This window comes from Vanessa tameamea, chromosome 5, assembly GCF_037043105.1.
Source record: "Vanessa tameamea isolate UH-Manoa-2023 chromosome 5, ilVanTame1 primary haplotype, whole genome shotgun sequence".
Taxonomy (NCBI): domain Eukaryota; kingdom Metazoa; phylum Arthropoda; class Insecta; order Lepidoptera; family Nymphalidae; genus Vanessa; species Vanessa tameamea.
In genome coordinates, this window is record NC_087313.1 from 6,488,326 (window position 1) to 6,509,573 (window position 21,248).

General features: G+C 30.1%; 1 protein-coding gene and 2 long non-coding RNA genes across 3 annotated transcripts; 2 read left to right on the forward strand and 1 right to left on the reverse strand.

Annotated features, from left to right (window-relative positions):
* Positions 1–266: 266 nt before the first annotated feature.
* On the reverse strand, positions 267–2,942 carry LOC113392687 (uncharacterized). The gene is made up of 3 exons (XR_010310010.1): positions 2,864–2,942; positions 1,417–1,611; positions 267–944 (listed from the first exon to the last, which is right to left on the reverse strand). It is a non-coding gene; the product is annotated as an uncharacterized LOC113392687 (long non-coding RNA).
* Positions 2,943–10,253: 7,311 nt separating this feature from the next.
* On the forward strand, positions 10,254–13,995 carry LOC113392595 (uncharacterized). The gene is made up of 4 exons (XR_010309142.1): positions 10,254–10,377; positions 11,173–11,236; positions 12,607–12,724; positions 13,884–13,995. It is a non-coding gene; the product is annotated as an uncharacterized LOC113392595 (long non-coding RNA).
* A 3,466-nt stretch (positions 13,996–17,461) lies between these two features.
* Positions 17,462–20,998, forward strand: LOC113392675 (uncharacterized). Its single transcript, XM_026629215.2, has 6 exons — positions 17,462–17,571; positions 18,692–18,866; positions 19,566–19,696; positions 20,295–20,358; positions 20,434–20,551; positions 20,749–20,998. Exons 1-6 carry the CDS (start codon positions 17,490–17,492, stop codon positions 20,950–20,952), a joined length of 774 nt encoding a protein of 257 aa, XP_026485000.2. The 5' UTR covers positions 17,462–17,489; the 3' UTR covers positions 20,953–20,998.
* The last annotated feature ends 250 nt before the right edge of the window (positions 20,999–21,248 follow it).

The following is a 21,248-nucleotide window of genomic DNA, read 5'->3' on the forward strand; positions in this document are numbered from 1 at the left end:
TTTAGTATCAGCATTGCACCCGTGCGAAGCCGGGGCATGTCGCTAGTTATTCATTAGATGATGCCTTAAACATTTGAATATAATTAAAATATATACTTAACGAGCTGTTAGATAGTAGAAAATAGGTACTTAAAATAAAATCGGGATTCTTGGATTGCTTTTTATTTTTTTTATTTAAAAAAAAAGGTAGCAACGAGTGAAAAAAAATTACAAAAATCATTCCATGCATTCACTTAAAAAATAAGTTTTAAAATATACACGCCTATTCACAGAAATTCGAATAATATTAATGTGCAACGACTCTTTGATGTTAAGAAAAACTAAATGTAGGAAAATAATAACAAATTTATTCCACGTATAGGTACTTTTTGAATTAATTAGTTACAAAACGTCATTCTTTTGAACAAAGGAATAAGTACTGAATATAAACAAAAAAAAACCGAATTACATTTAACAACAACAAAAAAATAAACAAAGTTTAGTCTAATTTCAACTTGATAAATTTATCACGTACTTCATGATGCTTAATCTACATTTAATAAATGTTAATGTCTTAAAGGTATGTTTTGAATTTAAGAATAAGTAAACGCTTGGTCAGAACAATCAAACATCGTAGACAAAAATATTATAATTTTACAAAAAAAAACCAAACCAACATTGATATTTAATGCCTTTACGTCTGTGTGGAGCCATTACAAGGTGATAAAAGAAAATAGACATTTATTTTCAAATTTTAATCTCAAACTTTAATAATAATATATCGAATTTAATAAATAATTAAACAAAGTTAGGTCTGTACCTAAATGTAACACTGCGTCGATCGGGGTATGTAACTCGTGGGTTGCCGGCTATTTGAGATCGCAAGGCGTCTAAACTCTGCCACAGCTGCTGCATCTGGCCGTGAATTATCACCTCCAAACGCTGAATAGAACTGTGAAGTTCTCCTGAAAAACAAAATAGTATTATTTCTATATATAACTAACCATACTCTATTAAAATAAAGTTATTTTTTTAAAGCACCTGTCAAAAGGCTATTTAAATTAAGAGTGGCATAAATGAACAGAATAAAAAGTTATACGTTGAGCCGTTGAGCCTTTTGAGTTTGTAAGTATCTGACATGTCCGAAAAAAATTTTTCTTAACAGAAAATTATCCTAACTTATTTAAATAATAAATGATATATAACACAAAATGAAGAGCCGAGATGACACTATAGTTAAAGCACATGAATCTAAACTCAATGTCATGTTGATCAATTGCATTTTGCATGTGCTTAATTCGTGTTTATAAATATTCATCTTAGATGTTGAGTGATGAATAAATTAAAAAGACTTAGGGAAGAGAACATGTGTCTCATATAATGTTGATACATGTGTATCTATGAATACTATAATATTAAACCAATAAAAATATGTACTTGAAGTGACAACTCCGTGTAAACGTCTCGTAATAGTCGCATTCGCCGTTGCGTTAATTTCTTGAGTCTTGACAGAACACATCGCACGCGCTTCTTCTCGTGGTCCACTGCCGTGGTAAGTTGCGTTACGAACTTCTATGAAAGGCTGCTTAGGGTGTTCAGGTTCTGTACTAACTGCATATTGAGGTCCGCGAGCTATAGAATAACATACATAATTATATATGTATATAAGAAATAAGTATAAATGTTACTCCTTGAGGATTAAATATTTTTTAACTTTTGTTTATAAATTAATTATACATAATTTAGTTTATTGATCATTGATATTCTAAGCCTTCACGATGTAGGCGGACATTAGACAGAGGGTATGTATTATTATTGCTTTGTGGGTGTTATTATGAGACAGAATTTTGTATATGTAAATTAAATTTTATATTTAATAAAATATCTACAATTTTAAAATGATGCGTATTAAATATTTTTTAGGCAATATATATTTATTTAAAAAACAGAAATTAACATCAAAGCTCTTATTTTTTATAACTAGATATTCCTTGTTCAATGAAATCGAATGATCGAAGTTATAACAACGAATAATAACATAAACATAAATAAAACATTAGACCGAGATTGGCCGATTCATTAATCATGTACATGTTTATAAAATAAAAAAAAAAAAACTTTTTGTATGATATTTTTGTCCGAATGACACTTGACTATTACTCATATTTAACAAACTCGCCGCCATAAAAAAATTAGCACATTCAGTCATTCGTTCAGGAAGACCATGAGCATATAATGAACAAATAGTTTTATTAATAACTCAGTGTCGAAATGATTAAAGACGTCAACTCTCATTTGTTTTTTAAGTTACGATCACATGTTTACACAAAATTAATTTAACTTCTGTCGTCTCCTTTGATCTTCTTCGAATGAAATAGTGTTAATGGTAATGGAGGAAAGTAAAATTTTATTATTAGAAACCCTTTATTCGACCTCACACGCGTAAACGCTTGCGCAGATATAGATATATTTATGTTTTATATTTCATAGATTAATTTTGATGTTAGTTAAAGAAATAACTATATTCCATCTGATGTAAAATTAAATAAAAAATGTATTTCATTAAACCCTTTTTCAGATATAATAACTTTTCAGTTTCACTCTACTTAAAATAAAATATTAAAATATATACTTAGTAAAAATATCATAGGTTTGATAATATTTTCGATAAATGAAATTTTGTTGGCTGAAACAATTATTACCATTTTACATATCTAGTTTAAAAAAAAACTTAGTTTTTTAATTTCTAAAATAAGTATTTGTAAAAGTATTACGGTCAACAAATTTTAAATATTCGAACGTTCGAAAACGCTACTGATAAACAAACTTTCCTAACAATATTCTACCATATTTAAAAATAAAGAAAATCAAATAAAATACTTACTATAAATATTTGCGGGTGCAGTTTTAATAGAAACCATCACAGAAATTATTATCAATAACACAAGTTGCCACATTTTAACTAATTTCAGTATGCGTTTATTTATATATTTGTTTATAGTATTTATCGTATTCGGGATTAATATATTCGGCACGAATAAAAAAAAGTCACTTTTTCTACGACGATTTTTTTAAATGGTTAATTCGCTAATATATCGAGAGCCACAGTGCGCAATCGTCCAATTCTGTGCCAGAACTAATATACCTGTGAGGATCGTCTACGAATTCATATATAACGTAGCGAATTCTACGCTTCGTAACCAACGACGAAAAATCCTTTTACGAATAATCATTGCTACAAAGCAATATATCATTAATATGTAATTAATTATACAATACTACATGTGTTAGCAATTTGAAAAGCTTAAAAGAGATAATTTATCTATTAAATTAAGAACTGTATTAAATATAAAGCATTTTATATATTATTATATATAATTACAAATAAAAAGTGAGATAGTCCAGTGTGAATCTTAATCGATGGGTTAAAATCCAGGTAGCTACTAGGTGAAGGAAATTATCGTGAGGAAATCACTGCCAACATTACCAGCAATTAAGAACGAAATTATTTTCGGTAGCACGCGGTGGTCTTTCTGCTAAAAAAATATAAATAAAGAGTAATAAAAAACGATGAAAATTCGGAATTTTCAACTACCGTCTAGTTTCTACTAGGAAGTTAAAATCAGGTTATTCGATAAATATACCCATTACGTAATGAGAAAATAATATAAAGTATTGTTCAGCTTTTTAATATTTCTATAAATATTATCATTAATGTATAAAATAATATTCCGAAAAAAACTAATTTTTCAACGAAAGATATGTCAAATAAAATGTATTATTAACTGAACAAACCAATTGAATCCTGAGACTTCTCGGTGGAGTAGATAATTAGAAACGTTTATTTCAGTACCGACGACAATATTAGGTTTTAGACAATGAATTACGGTCTTATAAATAAATTAATTAAAGATGACTGAAAATGAATTGCCTTTCCCGGAAGACACAAACATTCAAGAACCTTTTACTCAAAATCTACATAATGTAGAAACAATAGACTGATAGATTTAAATCAGTTTTTAACCGACACAAAGGAACTAATTAAATTTTGTCTAATGATGACAATTAAACATCCAAGAATAAAAGAAGATTCATTTGCAATCCTTTTAACACATAAACCTTTTACTATTTTATAGGGCTGTATAAATAACGCTTTAAAATAAATGATTCCAACAAAAAACAGAAAACAGACACGGTGCGAATGAAAAAGCCAGACGCTAATTTAACAATCAGATAATTACATGAGCTGTTATTTAAATAATTCGCATTCAATGTAACTGAGGAACCAAGTAACATCTTTATTCGTTAAAAGATAACAACATCTTATGCTCATCTTTGCTGATAATCCATCTCTTAGACATGTTTACACCTAAATTGTACAGCTTTAAAATGTCATTTAGGATTTTTTAAATACATAATTAAGAAAGCATTTTTTTTTGTTTCCTGAATAACTACCCAAATAAAAATAACCCAATTATTATTTTTTTTTAATTATTGGTGCTTAACTATCGTCTAATACATATTATAACAATATTTAAAAAAAAAAACATATCGTTTATAAAACTAATTAAGACCAATATCCAAATATATTAAGCCTAGAAAAAGCATCTGTCACCTGCTTTAAATACTCTACTTTTTTTTGTATACCTCTCTAATACTAAGCAATATTCCGCATTAAACCTTTTTTATGTAATAGGCGAACGGGCAAGTATACTACCTAGTGGTAAGCGGTCACCAACGCCCATTGACATTGGTGCTTTAAGCAATATTAAACATTCCTTATATTACAACAATGCGCCTCCTACTTTGGAAGCTAAGATATTATGTCCCTCGTCCCTTTAGTTACACCCTTCAACCTGGAACACAATGATGATAAGTGTTGATCGTCGGCGGTCATCATTATATCTGATAACTGAGTGATACCCAAACTTGCAAAAATCCTTGCCACTATGTATAAACTTAATCCATACATCCAAATGTGTGAGTCGAAACGTGGAAGAATCGTATTATTACTATGCCTACTATTACTCAATTTAACTGGCAGAAATATCAAAGATTAAACGTGACGGCTTGATAAATTTACTTATTCAATTTATAACATAGAATAATAGGGTATAATATCTCGGTTCGTCTTCAATCTTCGATTGGACGCAAAGTGTATCATTTTCACACTAACCCAAGTATTTACCAATTTTATTTAATATAATAAGCCATTATGATATTAAATAATCCGTCATTGAATTAACCCCTCCCCCCACCTTATATATACTAAGGTCATCTCAATCGCTACTCTTATTATTTAATGCTGCATATTCCTAGCATATGACAATAAAAAAGCGGACACTTTAAAGGCTGTTCTTAAAGAAAATTTCCATGTAAAAGTATATAACCTAAATAGAATGGCTGTCATTTTTTGTAGGTTATACAATAAAATGATAACCAACGGAAATATGATAAATTGTCACAAATGTTCTTTCTTATAGTAGTAATAGTAGTAATTTAATTATTTCTGAGGCTTCCTTTCGTCACGCTCTATTTGAGTGATCAGATGTTGACCTATTTCGAAGCGTAAAATCAATCTGTTTCAATACTCAAATACAGATGTCGACTTTGTATAACTTTAAAAAGTAATTTATTTTGCAAAAAACATACATGTTTATTGCGTTTAAATAATTTGTTTATATTAACCACGTACGTCGAATCTTTTGATCGCAAATTCGGTCTAATGGACAAGAGTGGACCTATATTTACTTTTTTATAGCTCTGCCACATTAAACTTATACATCTCATAAATTCCTTTTTTAATCCAGAAATAAATCGCTTGTTAAATAAATCAATGCTAACCTCATACACATAAATAATTTAATATTAATAAAATGTCCCCCTGACCGTAATTTGGCCACGGAGGTAAATCTCAAGGATGAGTGCATTTATGTATTATAGTGAGATGAGTGAAGTGTGAATTTTTCATATTCTCATAGACCAATGTATCATTGGTCTATAACAATCCACAACAGTTGTAGATAGATAAGATGCGACAGCGGCTGCACGGGCTTTCCGGAGCATGAAAGTGCAACACTGTTACCTTTAAAACCTCAGCCTAAGAATTCCTTGACTGAATACCAAATAATTTCTAGTGCTCGGAGCTCAGAATTCAATACCGCAATTCTGAAGTCCCAATTAAAATTATATTTTTTTTTTAAAACAAAGAGTATATTTTAAGTAATCAAGCAACAATATATATTTTTTAAAGGCACATATTCGAAGAGCTTTTGATGAATTAGTTATATCTTACTAATAAGATAGGTATATGCGCAGTGTGTTTGGTTATTTTTGATTATTTTTGAATACATATCATGGAATATAAAAACAATAATTACTTTTTTTACTATTGACATAAAATGCAAATACTCATTACCAAAATTTTGCTTACAGCAGGTAACTATGAGTTTGAATAGATGTTCTACTTATTATTCTAACTAAAAATCAAATGCCTATTCAAATATAACACGTCACTTCACGACATCTTCCTGGTCTTGTTTTATCTCATGACAACATACCAGATGCTTCTGACTCATATAGTATTACATAAATATCTAGATTATTAATTAAATTTTAACACAATGGAACGGTCTCACCGAAAGAGCATGTAAAGACCATTCATGGTTATCAAGCGTCAAGATAGGAGCGTCGATATGCCAACAACTTGAATTTAGACCGTTGCTCAGCGAAATTGTGTCAAGGATTTAAATACCATACAGCTCATGGAAGCCATTGTGATACCACGTCTTTTATGACCATGGGAAATTAATTCAATTAAAAAGGAATTGCACAATAAGTTTCATGGAGCTTAGGCAGGAGATTTATTGCAGCAATGCAACCAAATATTTTACAATAAGTACAAAGCATTTAATTCTATCAATTACTTGTTGTATGACTTATTATTAGTTATTTTTTTATCTTAACATTCATCAATTCTTAATATAATATTATTTTTCGTACGTATTAACACTAACAGCATGAAAATAAAATAAAACTGATTGTCAAATCAAGCGTATTCATTCGAAGAAGGAATACAATTAAGCAAACTGAAGATTTACGTTATCTTTGTGATTAACTGATAGCTCTTCTATATTGAACACTACAATCGGTTCTTGATTAATATATATTTAGTAAGCATACAACACTATTCCATTTGACTACTTATACCTTTCCACTTTATTTTTACTTTAAAGGCACAGCTTCGTTGGAATTTTAAACACCATTTTCGCGAATCCATGAGGAATATCATAGATTCAAGCTCTGGACCGTCGAATGATAGGGCGTCTATTCGATGTCAAATTTTTATTTTGTCTTTAATGCTCTTGTAGTTGAAATGGGAAATAGGTACTAATTTTCTCAAACACCGTGACGTCTAATGTATAAAAATCAAATTTATGCTTGTAAGATCCTATGTACTTACGAACAAAGTTAATAATAGTCAAATGTTTTATCCAGATATCTATTAGTGTCAATCTATGGTTTGACGAAACAATCATTCTGATAAAGATACCTTTACGATCCGATCGTAGGTTAAAAATTGGTTTGTGATAAATAATTTCCTTCCTTATTTATGCACACAGCGTTCTGCATATACTTTTAACTTGGCTGATATACTTGATTATAATAATAAGTTAAATATATATATTGATTTTAATAACATAACCATAAACTATTTTTATTTTTTTAAAAAATGATGTATTTTCAAGCATTGCTTAGGTGATAAAATATTGTATCGTTACGAAAATATGTAAAATTTATTTCAATCTCAATTCCGATAGCAATAATATCTTATAAAAGAATTATATTATTGTTAAAAGTTACAGATATACAAACATTGTCTTGATTTATGTAAAGCCGAAAATTATGTTTATACCTAATTATTTAAGTTGTGTAAATGGTTTTAATTTTGAATAAAAAAAAACTGATTAGATAGAAAATAACTAATCCGATACGTATAGCCAGAGCGAACGAAACTATCGTGCTCAAAATATCATCGTAAAATAGGTATCCCAACTAAATTAGACCAGATAAGAAAATCCTGCTTTCGAAACCGTTTGTTGATAACACCAACTGTTAGTTAATCGATTAATTCATGGCCGAACTTACTTCATAGTTCATATATAATCCTAATAGTCCGTAGTTAAATATAGTGCAATTAGTGAACTAGAGCTCGCAGACATGAAAGTCATTTACATTATTGTAAGTATAATTGCATTTGGAAGTACAAAAGGTACGTCTATTTAATCACGTAGAACTTTTTCGTAATCAAATTATCGTTCATATAAGGAGAGACAAGGTTCATTGAATTACTTTATTCATATATCTGTCGTGATAAGCTAATTAAAATGTACCTACTTGTATCATTTTAAGCACACATTGATTTTTTTTTCATAAATAGATTTATTAATATTGTGTATTTTACCAGTTTTATTTAGTAACTTGCTTGTATGTGAGGATCTATGTTTAATCATATAATTGTATATTCAAAAAAACCTCTTAAATTTTACTCACTTTTATTGCTAGTATTTTTAAAAAAATATTTAGTTCTTAAATGTTTCAATAAATGGCATGAATCACTTCATTCGTTTTTTTTTAAATCACGTTATTCTTTGACAAAGGAAATAATATTAGACTATTGATATATATTTATGAAGTATTTGTCTTGGAATCGGGCAGTGTAATATTCAAATAATAAATCAAATCAAATCAAATCAAAAATCTTTATTCAATATAGAAGTGTTTACACTTGCTTATTGATTGTCAAAAATCTACCACCGGTTCGGAATTTAGCACCTCGGACCTGAGAAGAACCGGCGAAAGAAACTCAGCGGGATATTTTTTTTTTTTCCATTTTGCATGTACAATAATAATTATATTTTAGTTATTTGAAACAGCCTGGAGGCGATCATTTCATTCCCAAGGTGTGCAGTCAACTAATAGGTATACCTGTGTCTTCCCCGGGACTGAAACTATCTCCATACCAAGTTATCTATATCTAAATCGGTTCAGCGGTTTAATTTTAGCGTGAAGAGATAACAGGCAGAGTTACTTTCGTATTTATGTTATTATAGATACTAAACTTCGGTCATAAATATAATATAATATAGTACAGACTACAGATATAAAAGTAAAAGTTTGTGTTTTTAAACTTTTATAATATTAACTTGTTTCAATTACATAAATAAATTTGTATTACAGATGTAGTTCAACCATATCAAGAAATAAATAGCAATGCAATAATACGTCAACTTTTCGAGATGCTAAAATATTCCATTAAGAATGGTTTTGTTCAGAATGATATTCCAATATATTTAGATCCATTTGAATTTGACCACAGAGAGTATCAAATTTATTTACCGAACAAAATACTGAGGTTTGTGACTTAATTTAATTGTAATTCTTCAAAAAGTCCATTTGTTGGAACATCTTAAAAGTAGATTGTGTATTCAAATCCGGGCAAGAATGACTAAATTTCTATGTATTTATAATTCGTCTCGTGCTCAGCGGTGAAGGATCGTCAGAAAGATGTGTTAAATTAATTGAAAATGTTGTGTATCCAATCCGCATTGAAACAGTTTGGTAAAAGAAGCTCCTAATCTTCTCCAAAAACGGCGACAAGACAAGCCAGCAGATGGGCATTAGAAGGCCGTTACAAATACATAAAGCTGAAATGCATGTGAAACTGGACCACCGACTCAACACACTTTGGTTTAGTGCTATGCGATTCTTATAGATTTCATATATTTATAGACGTAATTTTTATATTGAATGATGAGAGAGTTAGGTACCACTTATTAATTTACCAAACTACACATTACTTTGCTTCGAATCGAATATAAAAGTAATTTAGTTTTGATTATCGGATAATAAACTCAATCTGCTGTATTGATTTTGTTATAATGTTTTCAACTTAATTATATTGGCTTATTAATATGCAATAAAAAGATAATATGCAGTTCATTCAAAAATACGCTCACATACATACAGATGGTGAAATTGGATTATACGAGTTTAATTTTTTCGTGTTTATAATTAATTTTTATTGGCACGTACAGGTTGACTTTAGTCATATTATGTTAAGCTACCAAGCAACAGTGATGACGTGATGAAATAAGATACATAACTTCTTATCAGAAGAATAATAACTTCGATTTAAGGTTTCAAGCAAATCTTAATTTCACAGAAAATTCTTCGAAGGTATTCACACACAATCTTCTGTTTTCAGTTTAAATGCTGAGTTTAAAAATGGCGTGCTCACCGGATTAGGAAACTTTGACGTACAAAATACAGAATTCATAACGGAGGGAATTGCCATTGAATTGTCCATGAATTTTCCACTTATCACTTTTCAAGCAGGTATTGAATGGTATTGAAAATATAATTTAACTGATAGATTAAATTATTTAATACGTGTTAAAATACTTGGCTACCTGAAGTACTATTCGACTACATGTCAGCAGTCCTTCAAATACAACTAGATAAAAATTTTTGTAATCCAAACTTTGCAAACAGTTCCAAATAAATAGAGATCGATTATGTAATTTTAATAGTCACGTATTCATTCTTCTAAAGGTTTGTAGATTGCCTTATAATATAGCATATTTTAGTAACGCAGATGTGAAATTGCTCCTATATGAACGTCATAAATATAATATTGTGTAGAAACCAAATAATACAAAGATATATTTTTTTAAATAATTTAATTTATGCTGAGTAAACGTACAAATCACATGAGATACATACATAGCTACTGAGATGTCCTGACTTCTATTACTTAGTATGGTAAATTGTTAAAATATTGTTATTATAATACAAACGTCGAAGCGTCAAGAGACTGAAGTTTCAATTCAATCGCTGTTTTGCAAATTCAAATGAAGAATGAAAATGTTAATTTTAAAGAAGGAACAATAGATTCTTCTTTAATGTTCGCATTATAATGCGAACGTTGAAGAAGCTTACCTCGAAAAAAAGTTTCTGAACAATTAGGTATATTTAAGTTCTGTCAATTAATATATAAAATTACATTATATATCTTGTATTATATTATTACACTATGACGTTAGGATTACCTTGTTGTTACGTAATTTGTATTTATACTTAAATAAATAAATTCAAGTGATATTATAAATTTGACTAAAATTATATTTTCAGAAAACTACAAAATGGCGGGAGCTGTTTTGGAAATAATACCAATAGCTGGAAAAGGAATATTTGAGTGAGGCAAACTTATATTACATACATCCTTTCCGAATTGAGGATAATTATTAACTATTTGTCGATTTTCTTTTAGTTAGATAAGATAGGGCTTAAGAATCTTTTGTCATCTGCTATACAAAACATATCCATGTACGATTGCTGTTCTTTGCGGAAGCAAAAGATATCTGAAAAAAACCAATGATGGGACATCTGAATGAAAGGACATCTGACCAACAGCACCAAAAGTCAGAAGTGGGAATCGTATTCATAGTTAGCCCAGGTGGCAGAATCTGGTCATAGCCTTGGCCAAACAGAATGGCTTGCTCAATACAATGATGATGAATAGTCTACAAACATAAAGATAGATTATAAAAAATATTTGTATTCATAAATGAAATTATTACAAAGAAAATGAAAACATTATCATTGTTTATAAATTAGACTAATTAAATAAAAATGGAATTCGTATTGTTTATACGCGCTCCTCTATTAGGTATATCTCTATTCCACAATATTATCATTGTATCAGATTTTGCAGTCTAATTAAATGATTTTATTATCTTTGAGCTCGGTCGAATATTAATGCTATGATAGTCGAATAAATAACATTTATTTATTACAAAGCATAATCTGCCTACATAGCACAACAAAGGATACCGTTAATAAACTTTGTGGCTCTGGTAGAGTAGAATATATCCTTAAAATTAAACAATTAGTTATTCAAATGCCTTAACTTCCACATGATGTAAAATCAGCGAGTAAACATATTTCGAGGAGGTGAGCGTAAAGTAACGTTAATATCTTCATAGTCTTATTTCACGGAGTGTTAGAAAACCAACGCTCCAATCCCAAACGAATTAAGGGAAAAGGAATATAATATATTTCATAATTGGGCATTTATTTGGGCAAAATAACTACCTGATGGTGAGTGGTCATCACTACCCATATACAATGGCAGCGAAATAAATCGCAACAATTCCTTACAACGCCATTGCGGGACCTATCTTCGAAGCTGAGACGTTATGTATCTTGTGCCTATAGTTTTACCGGCTCAATCACCCTTCAAACCCGAACAAAAACAGCAATACAGTATGGCTGTTTGATGGTAGAATATACGATGGGTGGGTGGTTCCTATCCAGATGTCTTGCATAAAGCCCTACCCTGTAATGTAAAGTGATGTTTGTCTGTTTTTAAAAATTACTCAGAATTTTCGTTTTACTCATGTTCGCTATCATCGACGAACTAACCTTTTACAGAAACGCATTTTGACTTATTTTTTTAATTTAGCAAGAGTGCCAGCGTTAAAGCTTTCTGGGTTGAATACGGCTAATTCCTTTTTTTAAGTCGAAGCGAGTGTTTGTAAAACTGTAACATTATTTTACACACAGATTCCAAATACACAATCTGACATTATCAGGAAAGTTCTACTTGAAGCAGTCGGACGATGAAAAATCCATATTAATTAAGGAAATTTCTAATTCTCAATTCAGCATACAACAAATTGACGTAAGTATAACAGTGCCTATGTTATTTATCGTAGGTACCAATTAGCTCGCGATAGCCAAATGTTGCTACGCGATAAGTTTTTTAAATTTAGTAGGTCAATCAATTTGTAACACAGACCTGAATAGCCATTGACCTAAGACTTTTCAGAACTTATAAAATCACGTAGTATCTTTAATATATATAACTTGTAATTTGTGTGTGCACTCGACGACCATGCCATGAAAGCAAATTCTATATTCAATTTGCTGACAAATTTAATTGGTTGTCTATATGGATATATTCATCTTGTTCTACCGTATACGTCGATAAAACTATTAACGTTATTAGTTATATTTTGTGACCAAATTTTCAAAAATTTTCCAGAGTATGATTTAGAAATTTGAATATTTTATGTTTGTGAAAATTTCTTTAAGATGAAAATACACAGTTCCATTCGACTCGTACAATAAAAAAACTTAAGTTTTCGTTTATCTAAGTTTATGTATTTATACAAAGTTTATGTATTTATATTAAAAAGTTATTACCTTATTACCTTTGAGCAGCTCGGCAACTTCTACAAACATATCGGCATAGAAATCGATTTTTTATGATTAAGTCGCGTAATAAATCATAGATTACATTTTTTTAATTTAACTGACAGCGATAAAATCATCCAGGTTCTAAAGATGTATAGTATTTTCAACTATGTAGATAAAAATATTGTATTAAAAAAGTAAAAATACTTTTTTAATTCATGTCAACGCAAACAAACTCACGGGCTGACATCTTGTCGTCCGTGTATTGTTATGCAATGTATTTGTACGATTCAAATGCAGTTCATTGTTCACGCTCTATCTCTCCCACTCTATTGGCCACAGTTTGTTAAAGACGTCAAATCTATTCTAATTTATTACCATGTTGTTTTTATTTATTCATTCTTAATTCATTGATTTTTAATACCTTAGATTAGTAGATCCTAAGTCGTATTATAAATACGAAAGTTAGTACGCTTGCTATCACGTGTTAGAACTAAACCAATCGTAATTAATTCTTGTTTTACGTGTATGCAGAAAAAGACATGAGTACCACCTAAAAGGCCAAAATTTACATTTAATTTGGTAGTGAGATTATTTTTTTAATGTCAAATCTATTAAATAACTCATTTTTCTATTTCTTGCAGTCTCATGTGGAATTCGACAATAATATAGATGACATCGCAAACGCTATTTTAACGGATCTCTTAGCGGGATACATTAATCGCTTCAATCAGTTTTTCATTAAAACATACGGAGAAAATTGTATCGATTTGGTTAACCATTTCCTTAACAACTTCGACTCTTGGCAAATTTTAGCGACTCTACTTTAAGTATAAATAGTATACTGCTGTAAATATATTATTTTAAATTTTAATATATGCGTTTACTTCTGCTTTACCATATAAATAATAAATAATAAAATAGAATGACATGTAATATGCGGCAGATCTAAAGATTGTCTACGTTTTATTTATAAATTGTGACTGCGTGTGACTGTAGCGCTATTCTGTTAGGACAAACTTAAAACATGAAATGTAAAAACCAAAACGTAATATGTGACGATGACTATAATTATTATAACGTTATAGGACATGCGCATCAAAATAGCTACACAGTGAGTCGGTATTCAACATGGTACGAATGAGATAGCAAGTATGTTAAGAAATTAGATAAAAATAGTGGAATAACAGCATGTAAACTTCCGTCTGCTGGGCAGCTTACCTCTCCTTTTCAGGAGTAGGTTTGAAGCTTATTCCAACATATGTATACGATGTTTCCTCTTACCACCGAGTATTAGATAATAAATAATAAATAAATAAATATTGGACAACATCACATACATTAATCTGATCCCAATGTAAGTAGCTAAAGCACTTGTATTATGGAAAATCAGAAGTAACGACGGTACCACAAACACTCAGACCCAAGACAACATAGAAAACGAATGAACTTTTTCTACATCGACTCGACCGTACCCATGAAAACCGATATACACACTACTCGACCACGGAGGTTGTCATTAGATGAATTGTTAACACAAAAAGTTTAGTGAAGCTAATCCGAGTTATCAAACACAGTTATAGATCTATTAACTAGTTATAGAACTATAAGTAAAAATTAAAAATGAGGCTAACCATTATAATCTTATTTGTAGTATTATTTATGTTTCCTGTATTTTAATCGTCTCACGCACACTAAGACTGTAAACACAAGCGTCAATCATACCAATGCACGCCAATAATGTGGAGGGGCGCGCCTTCGTAAGTGAATAAATTAAATTATTATTGTTTTCGTTTTTTGTTTTTCATCATCATCATATTATCTGTAGTAGCTTATCCATTGTTACCAAGCCAGCTTCTTCCGCTGACAATCGGAATCTTAAAGTATTGTTATTCCCGTCGAAATCAAATTGACAATTTTATCTGTAAAATAAGTACTGTTCAATAAATTATAATAATATTACTTTTCGCCCGTGGCTTCGGCTGGCGTTTTGTGGGTTATTCGTCAGGCATAAAAAGCTTATGTCCTTCCTTGGAGTTGAAGTTTACTTCATATTTTCATCGAAAGAGCAACAGATTGAGTTACTATCTCATAGAGGTTAGAGACACTTAACTTTTATTTATATATAAATTTATTTAACTACACAACATTATAAACTCGAGGATTTCAATATCATTAATCATTAAATTGTTAATAATTATAATATTAAGAAATTGACCTCATTTTTGCGGTACTAAATAAGACTATTTCTTTCTTTTTTTTAAAAAAAAAAGAATCTCCTTTTTCCTGTAGTTATACTGGGTCACTTACCCTTTTCCCCGGGAATCCCCCCTAGGAGTTGGAGGCCCACAAAGGCTGGTCGACCGTCAGGGCGTCACGGTAGCATGCAAAAGCGAGAGTGTACCGCTGGTTTTTTTAGTGGGGATTCAGTGTATTGGGGCGAATTCGGAGTCCTGGGCACCAGCGAATACCACGTATACGTTTTCCCAGCGAAAAAATGATAAATGGTTCACTTATCCTTTACAACGGAACACAACGATACTATGTACGACCTCCGTGGTAGAGTAGTGTGTACACCGGTTTTCATGGGTAGGCCACTCCGAGGTCCCGGGTTCGATTCCCGGCCGAGTCGATGTAGAAAAATTTCATTAGTTTTCTACGTTGTTTTGGGTCTGGGTGTTTGTGGTACCGTCGTTACTTCTGATTTTCCATAACACGAGTGCTTTAGCTTCTTACATTGGGATCAGAGTAATGTATGTGATTTTGTCCAATATTTATATTTATATTTATTTATAAATTTTTGTATTGTTGCTTGGCAGTAGAACGTATGACGAGTGGATAATGTCTACCCAGAGGGTCTTGCACGAAGCCCTACAACTAAGTAAAATCAATACTTATCAACAAATATCCCAATAGTAATATTAATAAACAACTGATCAATAACACTGATATAATTGCTATCATAATATGTCTTGATAAATCCCAAATCTCAAAAAATATATACAATTTAGGTATAAATACATCTAATTAAACGATAACGTATAGTTTTGATTTTGTTATTTGTGTAACGATCAGTCTATCACTTGCTGAAGCGTAAGGTAAGTTAATTAAAAAAAATGTCATAATTTTTTAATCATAATAATGAAAAACGATATAATATAAATATATATATAATTGTTATTATTTTTTCCGGTTTCAATAACGTTTCTTAAAGAGGGATGTTCGATATGTTTCGGAGAAGATGTACGGTTCCCACAGTCAAGGAGTTGATTTTGTCGAAAAATAACGTTACGGAAACCGAAATAAGTAAATAAAATACTATATTTGCGAAACCAGTATTTCACTACTAGCTTGTTGCATTATAATGTAATAAAAACTCCTATTCGTAAGTCAAACCCCTTACCGGCCATCCTTGGGCTAATGTCGCCCCCACTCTTAACTGAAAGAAGTTTATTAATATTCCTATTTTCCCCTAATAAACAGGTTTTTTGTAACAGATTATTATATGTATATATATATATATATATATATATATATATATGTAAATAGTCTGTATAGCTTTTAATCGTCTCCAAATGTTAAGTAGTTTTATATCTTTACATTTTTATTTAACTATATTATTGTTATATAAAAAATGGGTTACATACTTATACAATTTCAATATATATTAAATAATAAGTAAAGTTATTAGATGTATACATATTTATTTCCATATACAATTTTATTATTGATATACATAAAATGTTAATAAAAAATGGTATGAATAGCCATTACTCAATAAAAATGGAATCTAATTAACCTTGAAAATCTATCTACACTCATACGGATATCATCAAAATCATAACAAGTCTCGTTTTTTATCAACAATCAAAAACGTACCAGTATATCAATTATAATCATATTTATATAATATCTACACTTACAACATTAAAGTGAGCAACAAAAGCATCATATTCCATTTAATTATATATAAATTGCAAAAATGTAAACATATCCTAAGCTATGATCACCTAAAATATCTGAAAATTTATATTTTCACATGAATGTACATAAGCACTTTAAACTATTGAACTGTCGATGTTTTGCGTGTTATAAAAATAAAACAGAATATTTACATAAATGAGATGTGGCTAATGTCGGCATTATTAAAGTTACATTTTTATTCATGTAATAGACCATACATTACGTAATTTTCTAATCAAACGTTATTACGATTTATTTTATTATTTCAACGAAATGTTCGTTTCAGGATGAAATTATTGTTAGTTATCGCATTGTGCGGTTTTGTGACAGCCGCCCCCAATGTCCAGAAACATGAAGTTATTGTCGTGGGTATGTAATTTACTTAAGTTTAAAAGTGTTTATTTATTTACAAGTGATAATAAATGTTATTATTGGGCAATTAAATTTTAATTAAAATTAGCAAACTTGTTCATAGATATCATTCACATAATTGGTCTCCAATCAACCCCTAAGACGTGTCTTATGCCTAACAGTGAAATTAAGATTTAATTTTTTTTTATTCTCAAACCAAAAATGTCAATTACATGTGAACAACATAATAACATAAGTAAATACTTACAAAAATTGTCTCCACGTTATTAGAAATAAATACAGGTTACAAGTGTAGTTATATTTATTTATTTATTTTATGATATACCTGATGTTAAATGGTCACCATTGCTCTGGATTGCCATGGACACTGGCGTAGCAAGACAGAACAATAACCATTCTTGACTCCGCCCATGCGCCACCCACCCTGGTAACTAAGATGCTATGTACCTTGTGCCTGTAGTTATCCATTAATCTATTACAGACACAAAAGATTCAATCTTATCGTCAATATGCGGATGGAATAGCTAAAGCCTCCCTGTCTATGGTCCACCATGAACATGACCATCTCAAATGGTCAATTTGGCTGTTTAACTTCCCAACATAAAGAAAATTATGTATTTAAGAAAATTTAGTATTTTGTAAATTATGGATACCAAAGATTTTTATTAAAATAAGATTTAAACGTGAACTACGTATTTTTGTTTATTTACTAACATAAACATCTTGTTTATTCATACTGGTTGGAAAAGAGTGTCAATGGGAGTCGAACGGCGCTCTAGTGAAATGTCTCGCGCCGATGGTAGCGCGGCAGCCATCTTGAATCGACAGTTACTTTCAAGATTTCCCGCGCACCACGTATGCGACGAATCGCTAATTTCCAACATTATCTTTATTCTTTTGTAATAGATTCAGAGATTTATGTGTGTTTGTGTATATGGTTTATTAAGGAATCGATATTGATGACTATTGTGAATATATTTGTGTAATTGATTTGTTTAATTAAAAACTTACTGAATTTGTGAATTGTTCATATATAAAATCGTTTGAATATACGCCCACTTATCTTGAATAATTCTGATATTGCCAATAAAATTTCTATATATTTATTTATTTTTAGACAACTTGCCAAATGAGATAGAGAATCAGAACTGGATGGTAGATATTCTAATTAATCAGTTGATCAACATAATTCGTTCGTTCATCAATAATGGCATCGGAATCATTGGCATCCCACCACTGGATCCTCTGACCCTAGACAACTTCCATTTAAATATCCCTGCTGGGCTTATTAAGTAAGTATCAAGAATCTATCTAATGTGTTTTTAAATAATAACTAAAACCTGTGCCAATAATAAAGATTTAATGTTGAACTCACGAACTGAATGGTCAGAAAAAATATCGCGAACATTAATGACTTTGACTTTGTCAAACACGTTATTTGGTAATTAGTATTATAAACGATTTCTCGTAAAAAGAGCTGTTTTGTAAAATTTTATTCAGTATGCGATGCGGCAGAGAAGTTACTTTTACGTTTAAACTTTGAAGAAAAGTAAAAATTGGAGGCAGTTAATTTGGCATCGAGAGCAATTATGTTTTCTATATTCTCTTAATTTATCTTGCATAATCTAATTTAATAACATATTAAGCGAGCACAGATTAAACTCATTTCATAATTTATAAAAATATATTTATTATTTGTTGTTATTCATACTAACTTCTTTGATTCGCGCTATTTATTATGTAAAACTTTGTTCATTGACAGGCGTTATATAATATCAATCTTTGAAAATAGATATAGGCCAATAACGAAGCTACTCAAAAAAGAGATACTTTTGAAATTTTTTTTTTTTTTTATAAAATTGACAAATCTGCTCAAAATTAATTCGCGATCATGAAGTTTGAAAACAATATAAATGATTAAATGAATAAAGAATAATTAAATTGTACCAAATTTTTATACGGCGAGTAAAGTTTTTCCTTTCCTTTCATAGCCTAGATTTGCAGTTAGAAAACATCATAGTAGCCGGCTTGGGCAGTTTTGTGGTTCACAAAATGAAACTCGATTTGAAAGATCTCTCATTTGATGTCGACGTGTCTGTACCTCGACTGGAGATCGAGGCTGGTATGTAAAATACATACATTTTATATATCCTCATAATACTTAACTTTACCAACTTTTTACCTAACTTTACTAGTACTACTGATACTCATCTACTCGTCTTCTGTAAAGTGCAAGGCGTGTAGATTATTTTACACTATTCCAGCGCAGGCCGATACAGTTTCGTCTCGATGTTTTTCAGAAGCGAGCACGAGATGAAAATGATAAATATAAATGGATTGAGAGTATACAAATAAAATAATCTTACACCTTATTATTTATTTCTAATAGTTCAAATGAAAACGGAGCTAACTATATTTCATGACTTTCGATTACATATTTATGTATATACTGCCCACTTGCCTTAGATTTGAAAAATAAATAATAATTGAATATATTATGTCAACTACCTCGTTGATGTAGTAGCTAGATGTTCTAGCTACTAGCCGCAGATCTTAAGATCCAATAGGCGTTCTTCTATCGGAAAATTCTCTGGAAGTTGGAAGTGTGTACAATCCCGTACCTCGGGAAGCACGTACAGGCTTTGGTTCTGCGCCTAAACTTACTAAAATCTATTCAAATTTAATAAAAAATACAAACACGTTTAAAAATTATATTGCAGGGCTATACAATCTAACTGGAGACCTGTTGACCGCAATTCCTATTTACGGAGAAGGAAAAGCCGAGTAAGTAGAAATAAATATTTGTAATCTACATAATATCATTTAAAAATAGATGAATTAATATTCTCATTCTTATAGGTTTATCGTCGAGGATTTTAGAATAAAGGCTAAATTTTTCTTAAAACAGTCAGATGACGAAAAATCTGTAATAATCGATCGGATTGAAGGAGCAACATTTGAAATTCCCTCTTTTAAGGTACTTAGATTTTTTTATTTATAATACTTTCCTTCAATTTTTTAATCAGTGGAAAGGCTCGCGTGGATTCTTCTCCTCTACTACCTTGACTTTTCAAAGACAGGGCTATCATGTCTTACTTTATCAAAAAGCTGAAATCTGTTTAACTTCTAAAAAAATAAATTATAATTGTTATTTAAATGTTTTACTAATTTCAGTCCAATTTGGATGGAGCAATCGGCGGAGGTGACATAGACGCTATTGTGAACGCGATCGTGGAAGAAGTTCTCGTGGACTACGTGATTCGGTTCCGTGGTGCCATCTCCAACATTGCGACTCTGCTGGTCGTCGTCATCGGAAATCCTATTTTAGAACTTTTTGATACCTGGCAATTCATCGCCTCTCTCCTACCTCGCGCATAAAATATAATAATAAATCGACATTTATAAATTCCTTCTGTTAATATATTATTATTCGAAATTAATATTTTATTTCTACAATAAGCTATTTTAAATACTTAATTCTAAAATATGTTTATATAATACTTTATTTTCATATTAATGATTATGACTACTGCAAAAATTTAAAACATTAAAAAAAAAAAAAAAGAAATAGACAATAGTAGTAATAAAAGTTTCATAAACTTTACGTCTATTATTTATTTGAACCAAAAACATAGAATATATTTTTCGACACTGAAACATATTAAAAATAAAGG

Coding starts and splice junctions, on each gene's coding strand:
- LOC113392675 (XM_026629215.2), top strand. CDS start 17,490: ATGAAATTATTGTTAGTTATCGCATTGTGCGGTTTTGTGACAGCCGCC. Junction 17,572..18,691: donor ACATGAAGTTATTGTCGTGG/GTATGTAATTTA, acceptor ATTTATTTTTAG/ACAACTTGCCAAATGAGATA. Junction 20,552..20,748: donor TTGAAATTCCCTCTTTTAAG/GTACTTAGATTT, acceptor TACTAATTTCAG/TCCAATTTGGATGGAGCAAT.